The sequence below is a fragment of the Quercus robur genome, chromosome 11 (genome assembly GCF_932294415.1).
Source record: "Quercus robur chromosome 11, dhQueRobu3.1, whole genome shotgun sequence".
Classification (NCBI taxonomy): Eukaryota; Viridiplantae; Streptophyta; class Magnoliopsida; order Fagales; family Fagaceae; genus Quercus; species Quercus robur.
Window position 1 is genome coordinate 29,929,352 of NC_065544.1, and position 24,361 is coordinate 29,953,712.

General features: G+C 32.6%; 2 protein-coding genes across 8 annotated transcripts in view; both read right to left on the reverse strand.

The window, feature by feature from the left end:
* LOC126705898 (aspartate--tRNA ligase, chloroplastic/mitochondrial) overlaps positions 1–24,361 on the reverse strand; it is a 49,693-nt gene that overhangs the window by 14,003 nt on the left and 11,329 nt on the right. The window contains exons 14-15 of one of the 4 annotated variants that reach the window (XM_050405120.1): positions 24,189–24,246; positions 23,779–23,971 (exon numbers count right to left, since the gene is read on the reverse strand). The exons of 1 other annotated variant lie outside the window; for it this stretch is intronic. In XM_050405120.1, the coding sequence (XP_050261077.1) occupies positions 23,802–23,971; positions 24,189–24,246 (228 nt within the window). In that variant the 3' untranslated portion in view covers positions 23,779–23,801. Of the gene's footprint in view, positions 1–23,587; positions 23,972–24,187; positions 24,247–24,361 lie in introns of those variants that run through there. 2 more of the 4 variants (XM_050405119.1, XM_050405122.1) reach the window with 2 other exon arrangements.
* On the reverse strand, positions 2,265–5,250 carry LOC126705901 (uncharacterized). Of its 4 annotated transcripts, none has more exons than XR_007648453.1 (4): positions 4,044–5,250; positions 3,872–3,950; positions 2,772–2,824; positions 2,265–2,562 (listed from the first exon to the last, which is right to left on the reverse strand). XR_007648453.1 is itself a non-coding variant. In XM_050405124.1 (3 exons), the coding sequence occupies exons 1-2, from the start codon at positions 5,201–5,203 to the stop codon at positions 3,893–3,895; spliced, it is 1,218 nt and encodes a 405-aa protein (XP_050261081.1). In that variant the 5' UTR covers positions 5,204–5,249; the 3' UTR covers positions 2,265–2,562; positions 3,872–3,892. The 4 variants fall into 4 exon arrangements, 1 of the variants encoding a protein (XP_050261081.1); XR_007648455.1 differs by having other exon boundaries at positions 2,772–2,833; XR_007648454.1 differs by having other exon boundaries at positions 2,772–2,836.

Consider the following 24,361-nt stretch of genomic DNA (forward strand, 5'->3'; position numbering starts at 1 on the left):
TCTACCACATTAGAAACTAGCAGAAGACAGGATAGGATTCTGATCTCCAAATTTAGAAAACCATTCAAGCTCCTCCTTATCTAGGGTACAAGGTTTAAATTCTGTTCTTGAGGACAAATCCTCCCTCTCATTTAAAAAAAGGGTGAGGCAACCACCAAAGCAATTGAATGATCATATGTTAAGAGTGTGCTTGGTCAGACTTTGATGAACTATCTTCCTCACTCTTGGTATGAACTTTTTAAAGATATGTATAAGAGATTTAAGAGAAATCCAAAACAACCAGGAAGAAGAAAAACCAAGAACTTCAGACAGCCAATATTCTTGGATGTGCATAAAATCATATTTGTGTAGCAGGGCAAGAAATTAGTTAAAGATAGCAAACAAGATTTGAAATGTATTAATTGTGTGCTGAACCCATGTTCTGCAGAGGAGAATTTCGAAGGTAGGATTGCAGTGCTCATATTTAATTCCTCTAAATATCTAACCTTATTGCTGTATCAAGAACCTCAAAGCTCTCGAGTCCATGAAGATTAGTGATGGCCACAGTATAGTTTGTATGGCAAAGAAGGGAATACATTTTAGTTCCCAAAGCTCCCATAGGCATTAGAGTAGAGGTTTTAATCCTCTCATAGGAATAGAATTAACAAGAAGCAAAAGAACACAATTAAAAGATTTTAAAAAAGAAAAAAAGAACTTCATCAATCAAGTGTCCGCTGAATGAACAAACTCTAAACATATTATGATTTTAAGAGTATAAAATTTCATTGCCTCAAAAACTATCATATGGACCTCTTTTGAGGGCTCAAACTTCTGCGACCTGTTGTTGATGAAGATATTTTCTCTGCCTCTCTCAAGAAACCCTGATTGATTTGGCTTACAGGCAAGGAGAACCTACTGCTACCTGGGTTTCAGTATTCATTTCTACATCTGGAAAACTGAATTGGACTCTTTGTATCTCTAAACGATCAAGGTTTATGTATTACTATTATGGGACTAGCAATGGGACAAGGAAGTGCCATTTGAGAGCTCATTTGCACATCTCATTAGCATCTTAACTATATTAAAATCAAGTTTACCTACATATCTATACTACAATAAATTTATTTATGCTATAATTTGGTATGATTTGAATTTTTATTCTCTTTTGATGGGCATAACAGCTACAGACGCTACACCAAAATTCCAAAATGTAATGAAATTATGAATAACATCAAATTTGAATATCATGTGACATAATAGCCCTTGCGTTAACTAAACAACAACAAATTCCAAATATTATAATCCTAATAATTCAACAATTACTATCTATTTATCCCAATTTTTTTAAACTACATAATCAGCACCTAGCATTCAATCACCATCACAAGCTTATAATAATCACAAACAAATTGTTGTTTGATTGAAGACAAGCTCCAGATAATTCTTGTTCTTCAAAAAATATTCTATTTTGCCTACAGTGCCCCAATTACTTCTCTTGTCTGTTGTTATAAGGTTTACCAATTCAAGTCCCTCGATCGAAGGCAATAGGTGAATCAAAGAAGTCTCTCTTGTTCTTGTTCAAGATGCATCACAATGATATAAGCTGGTCAGGAGGAATGAGATGAAGGAAGAAAATGTACAGATCAATGCAAAATTAAACCCAAGCACTTTGAATTGCAACAGATGCAATAAGGAATGAACTCAAAGTTCCCACGCAGAAAAACAAGTAAGTCTCCTTGTTCCTCTGAAATATCGATGCATAATCTCAATCATATGGGTTGGTCTTGAGGAATGAAATAAAAGAAGAAAAAGTAACGCTTCAAGTAGAATAATCACATATAGCATCTCTTTTATTTTTAGTATCATTCTGTACTATTCACACAATAGAAGAATAAATGAAATGAAGAGGGAAAAAACAATAAATATTTTAACAACAACCAAAAGAAACAATAGTAAAGAAGAGCTACAAATGAGATGATAAAAATTGTACCAGGAATGTCTTTCCCACATATACCTATTCTATGAACTGACCTACTATTTAGTACAACTTATCACCTTCACCACAAATTAGATATCCATTAGCAGTGATGGTCAAACTGTTTCAAGCATTGCTTATATGCGACATGGTATTTGGATAAGGGGAGTCTTATAATCTGAAAAGCAGGCACGGAGAACTTACTGCTAGTTGGTTCATATCAGAATATTAAAGGAATTTTTGAATGACTAAAAAACCTCATTGGTTCCACCGTTTCGGTAATGCAAATCCTAAATTCCTCATTAGAAGATTGAAATAAAAATCAGAAGGATCTGAAATTAATAGTGAACTAGAGAACTACTAATCAGTACAGTATCAATAACAAGTGTTTTTGATAAATAGTATCAATAACAAGTGTTACAACCAATCAAACTAACAAAGCAACTAATTACTGGCTTACTCACAATATGATTGCTTCGCTATGCAATGAAGAATCATAAACTAAAATAGAGCTTGTAGTTGGGTCATCGTGGACAAGTGAATTGGTTTCTGATTCTACTTGAGCATCTTACTGGGGTAATGGTCTCTTTGTCTGCTGCACGTCCCAGCTAAATCAACAAAAGCACAATATATAGGTGAGAAGAATATTTCATCACCACATTAACCATTAATAATAGAACTTAAAACAACAAAATTGGAAATATGTATCTCAAAACAAGACCATGGAGCCATCATATTAAAGGAGAAGATGATTAACAGTAAGTATATAATTCTATTTCATTCAATTTTTCAATGGTGGTTATAAATTTGCAATTACCATAAGAATTTCACGGAAAAATAGTTCATGCGCCAGGGTGCGGTTAGCCAACTCTGTTGATACTACTGCATGGTCAGTTTTAATATAACAAACACATAAATATACTTTATTTACCACAATTTACAACAAAAACATTTTATTGAAATTAAAATTTCGAATAAGAAAGTGACATCAATCAACTGCTCATATCAAGTAAATAACCATATTAAATAAAGAGCAAAAATGATGAAGGTGCATCTATGCCAAAGGGAGACAATGCCTATTAGACCATTGTCCATATTGTTCAACTCATTAGCTATTATAAGACTAGTCTTTTATTTGTCTATGTTATGTTTCAATTATTGTAATACTTAAGTCTTTTATTCGTCAGTGTTATTTGTACCAAATAATAAAACCCAACAAAGATTTTTTTTTTTTTTTTTTTTTTTTCACTTTCCCTTGCATCTACAAATAGGACATAAATCCTGACAAGGATTAACAATGATGCTAAAGCAACTAAACCACAGTAAGGAAGGCCAATTAGACCATTTTGCTCGATCATGTTAGCTATTACAAGATCAATCTTTTATTGGTCTATGTAATGTTACCAATCCACAACCCTTGCAAATTCACACACCATTAACTATATTACCAATCCACAACCATTCTATATCGTATAATAACACACAAAATTATTCACTTCCACTATGTACCAAAATGCATCATTCATCCCAATTCTTATTCATTATTCAACAAATCACATAAAAACACAAAACAACAAGAAGAAGCCTTAATTCCAAACCACCATAAAAATATAACAAGAAAAAAAAAACCAACAACACACCCCTCAATATTGTTACCTATAATAAACCATCAAATAATTTTCAATCTTTGAAGTACAAAAACATTTAAAACGATAAATTCACATTATTAGCCAAATTACCATCCTACATCCGTTCCATTCACATTATTAGCAAAATTAGCATCCCACAAGGACCACAACCATTCCATCACATAAACACATACAAAATATGTAAACTAATAACACCCAAACACTCACACACAGATATGTTCATCAATAAAACTGTGCATGCAAAAGAAGATGGAATGGAGAAATATACCCTTGAAGGAAGTGACCCACACTAATCTGCACATAACTTTGGTTTCTTCTGCAAGGTGCGATTGAAGGCACCACCATCCCTGCAATAATGTTAATTTTTTATCAGACAAAAGTGTTACATTTAGACATTTAGAAGGCTCATGAGGATGTTGTAAAGAGCTAAGAAAACTTACATCAACACAGCATCATTGAGACGTACGCTGTGATCCAGACGATATGTCTGGGTTGAAACGACTGAAATATGCAGGTCCCCGAAATCCTCCTCCGGATCTGATTCTAGAGAAAAATCAAATACAACCGAATGGAGATACCAATCATTCTTCATTTCAGATATCCGCATTCCTGGTTTCCACGGATGAGGGATGTAGGATTGAAATAGAAGGCAGAATTTGGTACCGCCTAAGTGGAAAGGAGTTGGATCATTCATATAACTTATAACCTCTTTCATCCCAATGATTCTCGTAGGGCTGATAAAGCCCTCGAACCACTCATTTTTATATAGACAGTAAGCATGGACAACTAAAAGCATATCATCCTCATTGAGCGAAGCCCAGTAGAGGGTATCATCCGCACCTACTACAGCTCTATTAGAGCGCGTAATTGGAGACCCACAACGTAGATTGATGGTCGGAGGCTCAAGTTCTGTCCAACAACAAGTACGGACATTATATATGTAAACCACACAACTATCATAAGAATAACAAAGGCGGAACTTGGAGTCGCCCCTAAGGAATGCACTCACAATAATTTGTTTAGTGCGCTCTAAAGCAACAGAAACCATGCCAAAGGAACTAATCCGTAATGGAGGATTGGGCAATGGTCTCCAGGCTCTGCGTTTCGGGTTAAGAACCTCCATCCAAATGTATTCCTCTCTCGCATCCTCATATAAACCACCTAAAACATACAGCTTACCGCTCAGGACAATGGTGTGAGGAGCAAATCTACGAACATTCATTTGAGGACCAAGCTTCCAACAACCATCGAAAATCCACGTCTCTGTAGTATAGTTGCTAAGACAATATATAGATGATTTTAGAGCTACAAAGGAATGCAGTTGGGGAAGCTCCACTACGGAAAACGGACTCAGCTTTTTTTCTGCCTCTGCCTCTGCCTCTGCCTCATCATCAGGGACTGGAATAGAATACCATTTAAACTTTTCTCCATCCTCCATCAAAGTCGGTTCTCGTTCTGGTCCAAATCCATTATAACCACCAAAAATTATGACGGATTTGCCGATATCAGACCTTGATCTTCTTCCCAGTTGGGATTTGGGAATCGGAGGGAGAGAGAGATCTTGATTTCGGAAATTGGGGTTTGGGTTTGGGTTTGGCATTTGGGATTTGGGAATCGGAGGGAGTGAGAGGTTTATGGTAGGTTTGTTATGAATTGTGACATGGCTTTAGTTTTGATATTTGGCAAAGTCGGTGGCCTTTTAGTTTAGAACTCTACTGGTGGAACTTAGAAGACTAGTGCAATACAATAAGTAGCCTTGCTCTATTCTTTATGTGAGAGAGTCAAGGGTATATTTTGGATTTGGCTTTAGCTTTGGGTATTTTTCTTAGAAGTGGGTTTATTTTTACATAGAAGATGTTAAAAATTCTGTATTAAATAAGGTGGGATGATCTTTGATTCTCTAATTATATTTTCCCCATGAATGAGTAAATTAAATTCGTTTCAAAACGAACATATTGTCTCTTTAGTATACATCATAGACGCCTATTTCCCTTTCTTTTTATGTTAACTAGTCGCTGACTCATGTTACACGCGAGAAAATTACTTAAAGAGATTTTTTTAAAATTAAACTAATATTTTGCAATGAATTTTTTCTCTCAATCTCTCACTTAGTAATAATCTTACCCCTTAACGTTTGAATGTTATCAAGTTTATAATTTTCTGCAATATTTTATTTGTCCTTGCAAATGTATATTAATACAAAAAACATAATTTGTAAAAAAATTCATTGTAAGAAGACTACTATTATAATGTTGCATTTTTTATTTTTATGATTAAAGTTCTAATGTACTAAAAATACAAATTATGTTGATGGCCTAGTATGCCTAAATGCACATGAAAAAAAAAAAAAAAAAAAAAAAAAAAAAAAAAAAAAAAGACCAGTGGAAACTAAACCAAGAGGCACAAACCATGAAGTTGACTTAAACTAGCGCATAAGTGAGACATGCTCTCAAACACAAGGTGTACATCGCAAGAGTCAATTTCGTATTAGAGACGATTTCGGTTTACCTAAGGGAATGATATATATCAAAATTATCGCTATATACACACACACACACTAAACTAATTATTTTACAAAATGCTAAAAATACAATAAATTAATAACAAAACATTTTGTGGATTGATGTGACAATAATTATGATTGGTAAATGGCATTATCATAATAAATAATAAACAAATATCAATTTTTTTTTTTTTATAACTTGTGATATTAGTTTCTAGAGGTTAAGTGATGAAATTTGTTATATCTTTAGCATCATTTATATTTTTTTTTTTACCCTAACTATCCTACTAACATTTTTTTAACCTTTCTTTTATTCTCATCCACTTATTCTCTCAACCTTTTAACGTTTTTTTCTTTTTATTTTTTTCCCTTCTTTTAAACTCCTCCACATGCTATCGTCTTCAGTCAAAAAAAAAAATTTTTAAATCCTCCACATGTTCCCACTGGGGTTATTCCAGCTTGAAAGGCGATAGTTGTAAATTTGTAATAAAAGATGCCAACACCATCAATGCATGTTGATGCTTAATTATTGGCCTCTCTGAACTCTCTTTCATGGTTAGTGTTGAGGTTAGAGACTTAGTTATCCAGGGAACTTATGTTGGAGCCCATTAATTCATGTACAGTTGGATGTATATCTTTTACACTTAAAGCCCCAGCACCTTGAAGAATTTCTCCAATCTCCATGTCCCTCAAATCTCTAGGTCTCTGTATCAAAATGTCTAAAGTTGTAGGGCTAGTGCAACCAAATTTGAAAAAGAAAAAGAAATAGAGAGAAGTGGTCACAGAGAGAGAAACATATCTGAGGCAAAGAAGAAATGAATAAATAGAAGATGGAGGAACACATATAGTAAACGAAGAAAAAGAAACTAACGGCAGTAGAGAAAACACAAAATAAAAAGAGAAGAGACTAAGATAGGAGAGATAGCCCATTCTTCTTCCAATAGATCAGGTTTGAGATAAATAGAAGAGATTGTATTTGCTCCTAGGAGAAGTTGGGACATAAAGTGATAGAGCGGGAGGGCTTTCGGCTATGAACAAAGACAGAGATTTGAGAGTCTAAAGAGGAGAGGAAGAGAGGAAGAAAAAGTATCGGGAACATCTATTGTTGTTGGCTTGCCATATGTCTGATTGGCTTGTCGTGGGTCTGATCGAGGAGGAGCTGGTAGAGGAAGGCAAGGAAGAGAAGGCACAGTATCATGAAAGGTAAAGGCAAAGCCTTTGTGAAAGGGAAAGGCAGAGTCGGGTTTTAGAAAAGTTCAATTACATTTTTTTTTTTTCTAATATTGTGCTGACTTGGAAAATTGTGAAAATTTCAAAGGTTTCGGTTTTATATACATATATATATAGGCTAGTCGCAGACTCACGCAATACATGAAAATAGATTATTATTTTGTAATTGTTGTATAATATATATTTTGTTCTCTAAAATTTCGAGTTGTGTTTGATTGATATTATTCCTTTATGAGGTGGTCCATATTCTTCAAAATTATGTTATAATGCATAATGTTTTTCATTTTTTCTTGTGCAGTTAAGCTTTTTGAGTTTTGAATAAATCATTCAAATTCCTCATTTTCTTAAAGGAGATTATTATGATAATAAAAAACATAAAAAAATTGCACTTAATATTACTCAAATAATTGATAGACACATTCAAATTATATAAATATAAATATATATATATATATATATGTATAAATTCTCACTTCCAAAATAACTAAGTATTTACTCAAACAAAAATCAAATCAAAACTATAAGAGGGAAAGAGACTACTTGTGATGGAAAACTAAAAAACACAACTCTAAAACGTGTTAACCCAAAATAGAGTTTAAAAAAATATAATAATTCATCAACCTAAAGTAGAGTTGTAAGAAAGAATAAAAAATGGAGAGAGAGAGAGAGAGAGAGAGAACAAATTTATAAACAATAAAACTAGAACAAAAAGTTATAGTAATAAACACCAAATTATACAAGTCATGCTATATAATAGAATAACATTATATATTTATGTACTATCTTTATATAATGCAATAGGATAACATCTATAAAATCAAAGAAAATGAAAAAAAGATAACTTAAAAATACAAAACTAAATGACATCAACTTAAACTAGAGTTATAAAAAAATAAAAAAATTCATCAACGTAAAGTAAAGATGCATGAAAAATAAAAAAAATAAAATCCACCAAAAAATGAAAAAAAAAATGAGAGAGAGAGAAAGAGAGAGAGAGAGAAATAATCTTTTATGTATGTGAAAACTATGCATAGAATGTGAGAGAGAATTGGAAATTCATAGTAAGAGAATGAGAATAAGAAGAGCCAAAAATAAAGGAAGATAAAGAGATAGATGATGAGTGATATTAAGGTAGTTAGTAGTGGGAAGATGAAATGGTAAAAGAGAGGGGCCGAAAGGTTTGAGAAAGTGTAACAATAAGTTAAGAGATAGGAAAAGGTTTTGCCGCATACTTGTATGCAGCAATTGCTGCATACAGGGGTATGTGGCAACAAAAAGAAAGAGACGTGTATTCAAAGGTCATGTGCAGTGTACATAATCAGGTGGACTTTAGACACTTGTCTCTTTTTTTTTACTGCCACATACCCCTGTATGCAACAATTGTTACATACAAATATGCAAAAAAATCTTTCCCTAAGAGAAATTAATAAGAAGAGAGAGAGAGAGAGATGGAAGTAAGTGGATAATGTGGTAGCTGGTGCGTCTCAACAGAAGCATAGTAATAATAAATGCCCAACTTCAACTTTTATATATAGGGTCATGCTAACAAGCGCCCTTAGGTTAATGGTTAACAATCCATTTTAGGAAAGTTATGACATCACTTTTATAAAAAATGAAAAAAAAACTGTCAAAATATTAATTGTTTTTTTTTTCTTTTCCTATAAAAACTTTCTTTAAATAAATTATTAACCAATACTCTAAGAGCATTCGTTAGCATTTCTCACACACACACACACACACACACACACACACACACACACACACACATATATATATATATATATATATGTTTATGAAAGCCTCCTTAGTCCTTCTTGAAATGTGGTTTCTAGAACGTCTCAAGAATGGGTAGTGAAATGATCTCACCAAAGAAATACTCCCTTTGTCCTAATTTGTTTGCTTTGTTTCAAAAATTCTAAGTTTTAAGAAAACGTCATTTATTATCTTGTCTATTGTATAAAAATGTATAAGTTTCCAAAACTATCTTCATTAATTTAAACTATAAAAATATAGCATTAACTTTTTAAATAAAGTAAAGGGTAAGATAGAAATTTTATTTATTAATTTTAGAAAGAGTACTTCATTTTGGGATATCCCAAAATGAAATAGATGACTAAAAATTGGGATGGCGAGAGTATTATTTAACAAGAATACATGAAATTTAAATAAATAAATATCCATGATCCATGCTATTCTCATTATTCCACAAGAATATATTAATGTTACTGAGATTGAAACCTACTCACTTAGGGGCATTTTAGAATGGGGAAAACGTTTTTACATAGTGTTTCAAAATTTGTGTTTGTTAAACTCATACTTTCAATTCATAAGAAAAACATTTTGTGAAAGAAACACCATCCTTTCAAAATATTACCCTAAAATTGCACTTTTCAATTAGTAAGAACGAACTTTGAGAGCACAAATTATGTAACTCATGCATCCTCTTACACTTCCACTAAAGTCTGCACTCCAACAATTTCTTTGATTTGGTATGAATAAAAAGAGAGAGAAAGAGAGAGAGAGGGCATGGAATAAGCTATTCTAAGTGAAAATAGAAAAGAATATACCAATCATATGTTGAATTTGAAAAGTTAAGCAGTGAACATAAACGAGAACTCTACACCAAAATAAGTCTATTACATCAAGTGTTAATACAACAAAATTAGTATAGTGGTATTAGACATAATATCACATCTAAAAATTAAAAGTCGTTGCAATAGTAACTTAAAAATAGTAAATTATTACATTAATAATAATTAGTTGTAATAATTTATAGTTTTCAATTGTAATAAAGATTTTAATACTAAATTGAATTTAGAAAATTTTTTGCAATAACTTAAATTGAAGAAACCATTGTAATAACTTGATACCGATTATATATTTTGCGATATATTATAATAGATCGAAATTTCAAATAGATGACTTATTGCAACAAATTTAACATTGCAATAACTAAAATATCAATTATTTTACAATCCAATGCAATGACAAACATGAAGCTGCAATGAATATATTATTACAATGATCTAATTCAATTATTTTACAATCTATTGTAAGAAAAAATATGAAAAATTTAACTATTACAATAAATATACTGTTGCAATAATTTGAACCCAAATTATTTTTGTCAATTCTTTACAATCTATTGTAATAAAATTCATGAAATAATAGCCTATTGCTACAAGATATTCGAAATAATAAATTGTTTATTGCAATAGCAAATATATTATTACATCAAAATTTTCATTAAAATATTTAAGGTTTATTGCAACAAAATTTTTTTGTAGCACAAACTTATTACCTCAAATTTTATTGCAACACTTCACATAAACTATTGCAACGACTTCGATGTTATTGCAACGATTTTTTTTGTTGTAATAAACATTTTTTGTTGTAGTATTCATACAAAAAGCACTAGTATAAGACTAGGTCTAGGTGAAAACACAAATGTCTTAGCAAGCACTAGTAGTCTAGTACCCTTCTAATGTAGATAACATCTACAAGTATCCATAACTAGAAACAAAAGATTGCTTTTGTGCTCAATTACCTATCCCTACACTCCACCTAAATATGACCAGGGCTGCCTGTCTAGACGTATGCCACCCAAGCATGTACATTGTCAAAATTTTATGATATTAGCAATATCTACAAAGGGCTGTTGAATAGCCTCAACAAAAGAACATGAACTCTCGACACTTTTATGCAACCCAAGGAGCAATTCAGCTTTCAAGGTGCTTTGGAAAGTCTTCAAACTTCAAAATCTGCCCCATCTGTTGTGTAGCAAGGTGGGCATATCTTATTGGTGCCACTGGAGAAAGAAATGACGGAGATATGAAGATATAACAACAAAGCAGCCACTTAAGCAAATCCTTCATAAAATATAATAATTTGAAAAGCATTAATTAATGAAATTACGAATTGAAATTGTAGTTGTGCTCCTTTGGTACCTATAATGAGTAAAGCAAGCACAACAACTATTATTGATAAATTATTGAAATTGACTCACATAATAGGCAATTAGAGCAAGGAATTTGAAGGCTTACACATATGATAGTGAGTGGATCATATCTTGCAATTGATCAGGCTTGAAACCAGTCTCATCACACAAGACATGATAGTGTGCAGGCCTAGAAGTTCCCTATTATCAACCAAAAAAATTAAGAGAACGGATTAATGCTTGAATGAGAATATTAGACTCAAAATTATATTTTCCACTATCATGCCTACGTGTCTCGTCAAATATCAATTTCTTTAAAAGATCTCAATATTGGGACACCAAACATCTACTAGAGATAACAAAATAACGATGAAAGGTAGAGGTGAGACAATAAATGTTTTATGGTCTGCTGCATTCTACACTTAATGATTCCTTCAAACTAGAAGAAAGTTTCTGACACATACTAATTGCTCTTATCAAAGCAAAAAAAAAAGAGACTTACAACCATTCTTGCATGAGCACACATGTAGAAATTATAATTCCTAGGGTGCACAATTTTTGTGTCCACAATAGTCCCAGGAGAGAGAGAAGAGAGATTTTCAAGAATAACAACAACAACAACAACAACAACAATAATAATAATGACAACAATTAATAATAATAATAATAATAATAACAACAATTAATAATAATAATAATAACAACAACAACAACAACAATCAAGAACACAACAACAACAACAACAATAGCAGCAACAACAACAACAGCAACAGCAACAACAACAACAACATCAACATCAACATCAACATCAACAACAACACCAACAACAACAACAACAACAATATATATATTTGCAATAAACTTTAAATATTTTAATGACAATTTTGATGTAATAATATATTTGTTGTTACAATAAACAATTAACTGCTTTGAATAACTTGTAGCAATAGTCTATTATTTCATGAATTTATTGCAATCGTTGTAGCCTCATGTTTTTCATTGCAATAAATTGTAAAATAATTGATATTTTTATTGTAAATTTGCAATGATATATTTGTTGCAATAAACTGCCACTTTGAAATTTTCATTGTTGCAATTGAAAATTATTAGCTATTGCAACTAATTATTATTAATTTAATAATTTACCACTCTTAAGTTACTATTACAATGAATTTTAATTTGTAGATGTGATATTATATCAAATACCACTATACTAAGTTTGTTATATTAACACTTAATGTAATAGAATTATTTTTGTGTAGTAAATGATATTCGAAGTATTAAAGCTACCATCCTTCTAAAGTGTATAATGCGTCCGTTTGGTTTGCGCGTCCACATCTCCCGCGTTTGCATTTTCAACTTTTTTTTTTTTAAACCAATGCCTATTGCACTGTTCATGGACATGAACAGTGAAATCAGGTATATGAACAGTAACCAAAGCTCAAACAATAACTTTTTTATTATTTTTTTTATTGTTTTCAGTTTTCAATTTTCAACAAAATAAGCAGTATTCAAACGCATACAATATCATGAAGTTTCCAACATTTACATCATCATCGTTGTTGCTTGTATAAGCATCAAATGAGATAGTTGGATTGAAATATGTCAAAATTCTAACCCTATGGATTAGATCCCCGTAAAAATATCCTCTATTGTGTGTTCCGATTACAATTCTAGCTAACGTCATGAATATTTGTCAGATATTGGCTGAAAATCCTAATAATTGAGCACCATTAGCTGTCAATTCAAACAAATTTACCAAAGTAGATAGTTGCGCTAAGAAGTCACAGAATCACTGAAAAAAATATACTTTTAAGATAAGAATGGTGAAAAAAAGACTTGATAAAAAATTAAATTAAATTAAAAAACACTTCGAAATTAAACACTTTACCAGTCTGTGATCTTCTATGATTGATTTTCTATATTTACTTGATCTTGAACCAATGGTCAGATTTGAGGGTCATAGTTGGGTCTCATATCCGAGAATGCAACCATTGTTTCAATTCCAGCATGAAAATCTATCCAATATAGTGCATCTAAATCACCATCCAAAATGCTTCATTTTAGCTTGGCTGTGTTCTCTCTCTTTCTCTACAAAGAAAAGAAAATGAACAATTTTGATAAGGCCACATTCTAGTATATGGTATACATCACAATTATATATAATAACCACGTTCATGAATTACAATTATTATTATTTGAAGGAAAAAAAAAAAAAAAAAAAAGAGAGAGGATAATAGCTAAAATTCTACCCAATTGTTTATAACCTATCTCACAACTTGTAAAGATCCAAATGATTTTACTGACAACGCTTTTCATCTTTATGCATATGTAGTACCACCTTAGTACCTTAAAACTTGGTGAGATGACCTTTTTGGCTAATTAGTAAGCGGGTTATTTTTTGCATTTTCAAGTTGTAGCTTATCATGTAAATTATGCATGACTATCCCTTCTTAGGCTCATGCCACTATATTTTCATTAAGAAAAAAGATGTTCATTTTAGTTTTGCATAAGGTGGTTATGAAATTCATTTTTTTTTCCCTTACATTTGATAATAGTTTGCCCTTTTCATCATATCCTTGATCTCTAGGAGAATATATCTCTATCCAGTTGACAATAGACTAGAAAATATGCTGGGTTTAGAGAGTTTTTATCAACTCCTTCTATGAATATATATGAGAAAGATGACTTTCCATTTTGAGGAATATTAAACGACTCAATGGAGGAATAAATTTCACATTCTAGGGGAATAAAAACTTTTTGATTTGGATTTTCATTTAGAAGAAAAGATGTAGCTTTAAAGGAGGCTCAAAATTCGTTTATGTTAATAGAATAAAGAAATTTGTAGATTACTTAAAGTGCCAACAAAATTTTTTGATTGCATGATTTAAGAATTGTCATAGGGGCAGTTTAAGTTTAGAATTTATTTTTCATTTATTAGGAATATCAGGTGAATTGTTCATGTGCATATTGCTATCACATACATTTGATAGGTTTACCTACAAGACAAGGTTCTGTTCTGACAATAACCCAATGTTTACCTCTCTTTCTTTATAATTATTACTATTGCATTCATTTGATTGAAAGACCATAGTTTAGCTTAAGATTGTCTAATTTTCATTCTTTTGATATTTGGGGGTTAAGCGTTCTTGATCAACTTCTATTGTAATTCTCATGTCTTCACAAACAACACAAGATGTGGGTTGTGTACTTTTATGATGCCTGGACTGCACAAGATGCAGCTATTGTTAATGAAAAATTACATGCCTGGACTGCACAAAATGTCTCTGTAATTTAAGTTCAGATAAGTTACAATTTGAATTTGTGGTTTTTGGATCCAATTTGGCACATTGGTTTTCAAATTGTGTTCATTTAATCAAAGCTTAACAATAAGGTTATAATATTTTATAGGTGTTAGTGGGAATTAATTACTATTTTCTTATGGGATAGATTTGGTTTTAATTAAGGTTTTGATTTATAATTAGTTTCTAGAAGGCTTTTCCCGTTACTTCTTCGTCTACTACAATTCCAAAAGGCTGATTATTTTGTTTGAAAGAAATTTGTCTTTTTTGGTTTTTAATTGTTCTAATAATGGTTGAATATTTTTGCTTATTGTTTTTAGGTACACAAAGTTGTTCGTTTAGGCTATTATTGGATTATCCTCGAACTCAGATTCATGATTTGAATTTTTCACAAAGATAGCGCTCAATGATGGCATTACACATTGAACCAAAACATAACAATTTGATTATGTCTCTTGCTACTACTATCGTTGCCCCTGGTGAGTAAGAATCTGAGTTAGGTTATTTTGGTATTTTAGAAGGTGTAGGAGTGGTGGAGAAAGTAGGGGTAGAGGTGGAGATGAAGTAGAATAAGTATGAGCAATTACCTAAAGCCCTTGAAAAGTTTGGAAACGAGTATTATATCTTTTTTTTCTTTTTGTTTGTTTTGTTTGTTTTTTAAATATTTAATATAGATTTGTTGACATTGGGACTAAAGGAAAAAAAAAGGGTTTACATCTTAGGTCTCATGACATTTTCATTGTTAAGGATTGTGCTTGATTCAGAAGTGATGATTTCTCTCTCAAATGTCTATGCTTTAAAGGATGTGCCCAACCAGTGCCTATAATCTCTCCCTGATTTTTTACATCTTTGTTTAATTCTTTGACTAGATTGAAAAATTTTAGATAATCATACAAATACATAATTCAATGTGGGTTGTTCATTAACATTTCTTTGCCTAAACTAAATAGATTAATTTTATAAGTGTTTGATATGAAGAACCAAGTAAGGGGATTCCATTAGGTATATAAAATTTGTTAACTCTGACAAACTTTAGCAGTTTTGGAAATCCTATAACATTTTCGGCAGTTATAAATAAATTGTTAAGTTCTTTTTCCATCTTCCATTTTAATCTATTTATAATTTTGTCATTTTGGATGTGTTATTGATGGTTGATATACAGGCCGATTTGTTTGGTCTATTAGCTACTCATCCAGTAAAACCCTTGGTATCCCTACCTCAGGAGGTACAAAAACAATGCAAGAGAGCTTAGCGAGCTTCAACTTTTAAAGTTGCTTCCTTTCTAATCAAGTCTAAAATCTTAGCAATTGACTCTTCACAATTCATGCTAGGTTCGTTAATTCTGCTTCCAACAATCTCCCTCTATGTTCTTGATTTTTGGTTCTTCATTTTATGATTTTTGATTATTTTTTTATTACATTCCTTTTTCAATAAATATCAAGTTCTGTTTTTCAAAACATGGAAATAATAGTCTAAACTATTGGATGGGACTTTTGTGAATTTTGTCACTAAAGGCACAAAATATATGAGAGCAAAATCTAAATTAGGTTTGTAGCATATTAGTATTGACACAAATCCTTATTATGTTATATATTAAAGCAAAACCATTTAGCACATGAATATGGGAGTAAGATATATTGTATATGTATTAATTATTGAGAGATAACAAAGGTGGAATGATTCTGCTTTTGACTACAAAGTTTTGCAAGGCAAGAATGTTATGATGGGAGAGCTTTAGCTGTAAAGCTAGAGAGAAGAACAAAGCAATCCAAGAGAAACTCTTTGGGATACAGTGTAGAGCCAACAACGTTATGATGGGGGAGCTTTAGCTGTAAAGCCAGAGAGAAGAACGAAGCAATCCAAGAGAAACTCTTTGGGATATAGTGTAGAGTCAACAACAATATGCTTGCACCTGTTTTCTCATATTTAGTATGATAATTTAAGCAAAAGTCTTATGAAGAAGGTTATTTAGATTGATAAAATATAGTTAGTGAAGCTGCCCCTGACCAATTTAATAAGAATGTGTTGAGTTGATTTGCGAAACTCTTCAAATGTTATAAATTTTTGTTATTAGTGCATGTCATATATTTTTACTTTTTGTTAGTGTTTCTTTTAGATGTGATATGTAATATTTTGATTTGAAATTTTACCTTTTTTGTTGTGCAGGCCAATGTTTAAACATCATATTATTTTTCAAAATTTTGTCGATTGACTAAGAAATATGAGACGAGATCACTATACACGCACACACACACCTTGGTTGACCAACTCAAATCCTTTACATTCTAAAGAATTATGTGTATTTCTTTGAATATTAGTATCGTAATTAACCATTTGTGTGTCTTATTCCTTAAAATCCATAGCGAAAAGGTCCATTTATCTTAACTAAATTTCTCTCAACCCTCCAAAAACATTAATAGTGACATTCATTTTCTCACTGAATTGACCACTCCTTAATTGGAAAATTTTAGTATTTTTAAGAACTTTCCCGTGCATCGCACGGGTTAGTGACTAGTCTATATATATATATAACCGAAACCTCTGAAACTCTCACAATTTTCCACGTCAGCACAATATTTAAATAAAATTATTTTTTTTAGTTCAAACTTAACTAGGAGTGAAACTCTATCTCTCTGATAAGTTCAACTTAAACTCAAACTCATCATTATCATTTTTTTTTTAAATTATTTTTGTTTAATCAAAACTTAACAAGGAGTGAAAATCTATCTCTCTAACAAGTCCAACTTAAACTCAAACTCCAGCATTGATAATCTATATAAAAACAAAAATTATGATAGGACTCAAAAAAAAAAAAAAAAAAAAAAAAAAGACTAACGTTGAAAAAAAAAGAGACTCACGTTGATAATTGTGGGTTTGGTTTTTGGGTTGGAAATTTCTACTAATTATTTTTTATATTGTACATGGCAGATAAAGCATCACTATTTTTTTGGAGAAAAATCAAAGATGCAACCTATGTCTTCCAGCCTAGAGAACGATAAATTTTTATTTGGTATATTAGACTCACGTTGATAATCGTGGATTTGGTTTTTAGGTTGAAATTTCTACTAATTATTTTTTTATGTTGTACATGGCAATAAAGCATCTCTATTTTTTTGGAGAAAAATAAAAAATGCAACCTATGTCTTCCAGCCTAAGAAACGATACATTTTTATTTGGTATGTTATATATAAATTTGTTGAATTTGGTTTGGTTCTAAAGTAGAATTCGGGGATTCTATAAATTTTGAAGTTTTAAGTCTTGGGGTTTTTGGTGTTTGCATCTCAATAGGTTGATCTTAATTCTTCACCTTAAATGCTTTTTATTTAGGTTCATGTGATTTTTTGTTTTCTTATTAAAAGCTATAGTTTTGGTTGATTAATTATTTGTTTGGATTAATTTCAATTTTTTTTTTTTGGAATGTCTATTTACTCATTATTGGATTTTTTATTTAGAGTCAATAATTTTGACGTGCATCACACAAGTTAGCAACTAGTGTGTGTATATATATATATATTTCTTTCTTTCTTCCTATCAGTTTTAAATTATGGTATTAAGAATGTTCGAAAATAAACTCTATTCATGGGCTTGGATATTATCCTTGTTGAAAGAACTAAACACAGCTTACCTTGCTCATTTATCTTCCATAAAAGCGGTTAGGCTTCCAACTAATTGTTTATAATATAATGTGACTTGTTCGGCTTGCAAATACCATAGGCTTGATAGTATTGTTGTTTGAAGATGATAAAATATAGAGCCTGATGGGCCTACCTTAATGGGCCTGACGGATCGGAACTGCTGGGCCTGTGTAAAGATAATCCGATGCGCTTTGAAGGCCCATCGCTGACAGACATAGTAAGGGCCCATGATCCGAGCTCCCTATCGCCTAGAAAAGCCCTAAAATCCAAAAATGGAAATCCTTGCTCACCACGCTCAGAAGAATTTGTATTAGAGTCCCACATGGAAAGGATTTGAAAACCAAGAAGAAAAGTCAACTCTCTACCACTATAAAAAACCTAACACCCTCAGAAATCGAGGTACGCTTTAATTGACCCTCTCTAACGCTCTAAGTAAAAACATAAGAATTCTAACTTGACCGTCGAAGAGTTTTTGGCCGGCACCACACCGGTGCTCTCTGAAAGACTTCTTTCGATTGCTTCTGTTGTGCAGGTTCGCTTCGAGTCGCGAGTACGGTGTGACCCATTGGTGACAATTTTCGACGTCATCAGTTGGCGCCGTCTGTGGGGAAAGGCAATCAAGATATACACATAAAAATGGACGGATATGAAAAGCATTACAAAATTAAGACGGGTGCATACACGATTGATTTATCACTGCCCAGGTTGTGTCGACAGGCATGTACTCCGTCTCCCCTGGACGGCTCATCCATCTGTCACCCTCCAGGAAGAAGTAGCGACTCTTCCAGTCTGTATTTGAGTCTGGGGTCTCAAAGATCACCTTCAACAAGGGGCTCCGACTAGCAAAACTATACATCCCCCTTGATCCAGAAATCTCGTCTGGACGGTAACAGTGAAGAAATTCACGGACCGTCAGTCTCCTTTCTCCATCCAACATTGCACCGTAAAGAATCTCCATGGCTATGAAGACCCTCCAGGCGTTAGGGGATATCTGGGTGACGGACAACCCCAGATAGTGCAAAAGTTCCCTATGAAGTGTAGAAAGCGGGAATCGAAGTCCAGCCTTCAACGCCTGCTCGTATACTCCGACACCGTCTACCCCTTCATAGTAACACTTCTCCGACACATATGGTAGACGGATGGAAACGTAGTCCGGGATTTGGAAGTTGGTTCTAAAAGTGCTGAAATGTTTCTCCCTGATGACGGATGTGAACCTATGCACCGTCCACTCTGGCAACATGATGAACTGCCTTAGTCCATCAGCACCTACAACGGACTCCAGTGCTTGATTCCCGTCGTCATCAGAACCCTCTATTTCAACTATCTCCACATCCTCATTTGTTGAGGATGAAGAAGAGGCAGACGGACTCCTATCTTCGCCGGGGCTCTCTTGGTCTTTATGACCGGACGGGTATACATCCTCGTATTCCGTCCCATCACGAACCACCGACTGGTTACTTGACGCACTAGACATTTCCTACAATTGACGATGAAACCTAAGACCGACGGGTTTGAAAGTATTGACGGGTATGGTAAGCCTAACAACAATGTAAGGACGGAAATGTAACTTGATTATGGTATTAGAAGTACTTACCACACTTAGCAGAGGAGAGGTGACGGTTGGTGTAATCAGTAGATTCTCGTCCTCAACGGATTGCTCTGACAAGGTTGACGGCTTCGCTCTGACAAACGATTTCTGATTGAAAATTGAAAAAATGAGAGAGTGAGGCACCTTATATATATAGGAGATGCACAGAATACGAAGCGACGCTTCGATCCTATACAACGGCCATTCAGAGATTGACACGTGGCATGCTCAATAAATGCTGACAACCTGTCAGTACGCATCAACAGATTTGTACCCATCATGTAACCGTCAACTTGATGAATCTTCCTCTGACGGGTTGATCCATCTGGAACCGTCATCCTATCTTGCATAAATCCGTCAACCAGTTGTGACTATAAACTTGAAACCTTCTTTTTGTCTCACGGATTTCACTCCGTCATAAAATACCCGTCATACCCATACGTTAGGGTCGTCACCCCATTGATCCTTTGACCTAAAAAGGTGACGGACCATTGGGGTGAAGGGGGCAACTGAAGATGATAAAATATAGAGCCTGATGGGCCTACCTTAATGGGCCTGACGGATCGGAACTGCTGGGCCTGTGTAAAGATAATCCGATGCGCTTTGAAGGCCCATCGCTGACAGACATAGTAAGGGCCCATGATCCGAACTCCCTATCGCCTAGAAAAGCCCTAAAATCCAAAAATGGAAATCTTTGCTCACCACGCTCAGAAGAATTTGTATTAGAGTCCCACATGGAAAGGATTTGAAAACCAAGAAGAAAAGTCAACTCTCTACCACTATAAAAGACCTAACACCCTCACAAATCGAGGTACGCTTTAATTGACCCTCTCTAACGCTCTAAGTAAAAACAGAAGAATTCTAACTTGACCGTCGGAGAGTTTTTGGCCAGCACCACACCGGTGCTCTCTGAAGGACTTCTTTCGATTGCTTCTGTTGTGCAGGTTCGCTTCGAGTCGCGAGTACGGTGTGACCCATTGGTGACAATTTTCGACGTCATCATTGTTGAAAGAACTAAAAAGTAAAAACAGCTTACCTTGTTCATTTATCTTCCATAAAAAGGTCTAGGCTTCCAAGTAATTGTTTATAATGTAACTTATCTGGCTTGCAAATACCATGGGCTTGATATTTTTTTTATTTTTTATTTAATACAAGATATAAATTCTACTTAAAAATAATCTAAATATATGAAGCTCCCTCTTGGAAACTTGTATTACCTAAATTTGTGTTATGTAATTAAAAGGAGTATTAATAAAATAAATGCATTTATTTTTATGCATTAATTATTTGTGTGGTGCACTAATTATTTTATGTCAACTAAGTTTTTTAAGTTAAGTTTAAGGTTCTTTCTTTAAGATTTATTATAACTAGTCGCTAACCCGTGCGATGCACGGGAAATGTATTGAGTACAATATATAATTTAATCTTTGTTTATTTTACTACAACACCAAAATTGAATTTGTAAAATAAAACCATATAGCTAAAACATTTGTTAACAGCTATATGTTTCAGACATTTATTAAACTATATTATTATTATTATTATCAACTTAACAGTATTTTAATATATGATACCAACATACTTCAAGAAAATGTCCAACACTGAAAACAATTTCGAAAACAAACTCAACTAAACAGTTTGATGAATAAATATATTACAATCTCTAATATAAGCCAAGAAATAAACTTTGAAACCAATATGAACAAAATCCACGTCAAACAAAACCATTTCGATCATTAAGAATATGACTCACTAAAGTCATGAAAAACACAGGATTCATTACCAAAAAAAAAATCTTTAGTCTTTATAGATTTTGCCTAAGTACCCAGATACAATAACACATACTCACACAAAAATCATTAAAGAAAGAATCAAAGAACATACACAACATGTACATATGCTATGAAAGTAAAAATAAGAAAAACAAAAGAGACGTAAACACGGACAATTAAAGAAAAATTATAGGAAAAAAAAAGTTAGGAATAGAAATATAAGATAAAGATGGGTTACCCTCAAAAAGAATAATCCATGGATATTCATTGAAATCTTCTAGATAATTTCTGATAATAGAAAAAATAAAACCCAAAAGTTATGATGTTAAAACTTCCAAAAGGCCAAAAAAAAAAAATTAAAAAAAAATCAGAAGATTCAAAGCTACAAAAATATTGAAATAAAACAATATATATATATATATATATATAATTACGCAATAGAGAAATACAATAGAAAGAAGGGAATCTATGATTATAGCTTTTTTACTATTGAAATTGGCCAGACAATTAAATGTATTGCAAAAAATGAACTTAAAAATTCACAAATCTATAATTTTTATTGAACAAATCAAATAACCCTAACCTTGATGCATTGACCGAAGAAGGAGAGGAGTCCAATACATAAGTGGAATATGTGAATTGTGAAACATGAGCCACCCTTAAAAAAAATCTTGAAGAAAAATAAGTTTTAAGAAGAAAATTGTGTTTTGGGGCTTAGGTTTTCTACGCAAGCAATTCTTAAATAGGAGAGAGTAGAGGCGGTGGGAGAGTGTCCTTATTTGGCTAGAAGTCTAATTTGCATTGGAAAAGGAAAACAATGATGAGGTGGAAAATTTAATAAAGTTTAAATATTGTATTTAAATATTGTGCTGATGTGGAAAATTGTAGGAGCTTCAAAAGTTTCGGTTTTATATATATATATATATATATATATATAGATTAATTGAATTGAATTATGGCCTTCTTGCTTAAATTTATTTGTTTTAGCAAGAATTGAAAGAAGGTCCAACAAAAGTCAAAATTAATTTAATAACACACAATCAAGATTATAAAAAATGTTAACAATAATAATGGAGCACTTAAGTTAGTGAAAATAATTCAATATTTGTTGATTCAATCATAGAGTAGATTCATATTCATAATTATATTAGTTTTGACCATTTGCATTTCCTCACTTTTGTGTCTTCCTCCATAGCTTCAAAGTAAACACGAACATACACCAATGCACAAGTTCATAATGACAACGGATGATGATGGAGCTCACCTAATTTTAGGGATTTTGATCCCAATTTCCGATTTTCCCCCTTGCACATGAGGTCTTGATTAAACCCTTTTTTTTTTTTGTTAATTTATTCCACGTCAGCAATATGTGGCATTTGAGTTGGCATAAAAAAATATTTTTTATTTTAACCATCAGTCACATCAGCATTTTCAATACATCATTTAACAGTAAAAACTATTTTGACACAATACCAAAAGTCAATGACTAAATTACCCTAATAATAACAAATATAGATGTTGGATAGCAAGGGAAGTAACAACCCAATGACAATCAAAGTTTTAGCAAAGTAACAAATAGTAACAACAACAAATATCGCTATGTACCACTCAATTGGTTAAATTATGTCAACCAATTGGATTTGATCTCATGGTATTAACCTCATTCCCTCATGGTTAATACCATCAGATTGTTCAAGCATAGTTTGCATAGCACATGAGGCCATATAAGCAAGGAAATGCCGATTTACGTGTCATAGATTCACACACAATAACACAGACACCTCTAGATGATGTTCATAATACCATCAGATCGTTCAAGCATTGTTTGCATAGCACATGAGGCCATATAAGCAAGGAAATGCTGATTTCCATGTCACAGATTCACACACAAGAACAGACACCTCTAGATGATGTTCGGTGGCATGTCAAGTGAACGATATCTTCTTATTGTTGTATTTCCATGGCCATTATACAGAGTCTACAAGCAAATGGAATGCTATAGCAAAAAGACAGTACGAAAGCAGAATAATAACCTTTGATGCTTGTTTTAACCCTGCCTAACCAAAATATTGATATATTCTGTTCTTAAATATATAGTAACCGTTCCCTCACATACTAAACTAGGTGCCAAAAGAACAAGCAAAAGATCCCAGAGTAATACATATGAGGGAATATCAATGAGCAAATTCAAATAAATAATTAGTGTAGATGAACAATTGAACAACATGACACTACTGAGTTTGAAATGATAGATCTTTCAACTGCTGAGTATCGACCTCTGATGGTGCACGAGTGAGGGCACACTGTGCAGTTGTTGTCTTTGGGAAAGCTATAACATCCCTGATGGAATTAGCACCTGCCAACAACATAACCAATCTATCCAACCCATAAGCGATTCCTCCTGCAAGGGAAAATAAGAACTTCACGTGAATTAATATTTTAAGAGCACTTATCAAAAAATATAAATATAAATATATATATATATAAATATATTTGTAAGAGCAGAATGATCGTAATTTGCTATCTAGACAAAACTATTGATGCATATACATGTATATAGGTATGCATATGCAAGCAGGCAATGAATTGTTACTTGTAGCTAGTGCAGAGTTTCATACCATGTGGTGGAGCACCCATGTCTAATGCCTCCAAAAGATAACCAAACTTTGCTTCAGCCTGTAGAGAAATTGACATATTATCACATTATTGGAGGAAAGCAAAGGCGTTCAAATCTACCTCATAAATCGACTACACTAGCATTCTTCTAGATATCCACTCTTGGCTTCTCTGG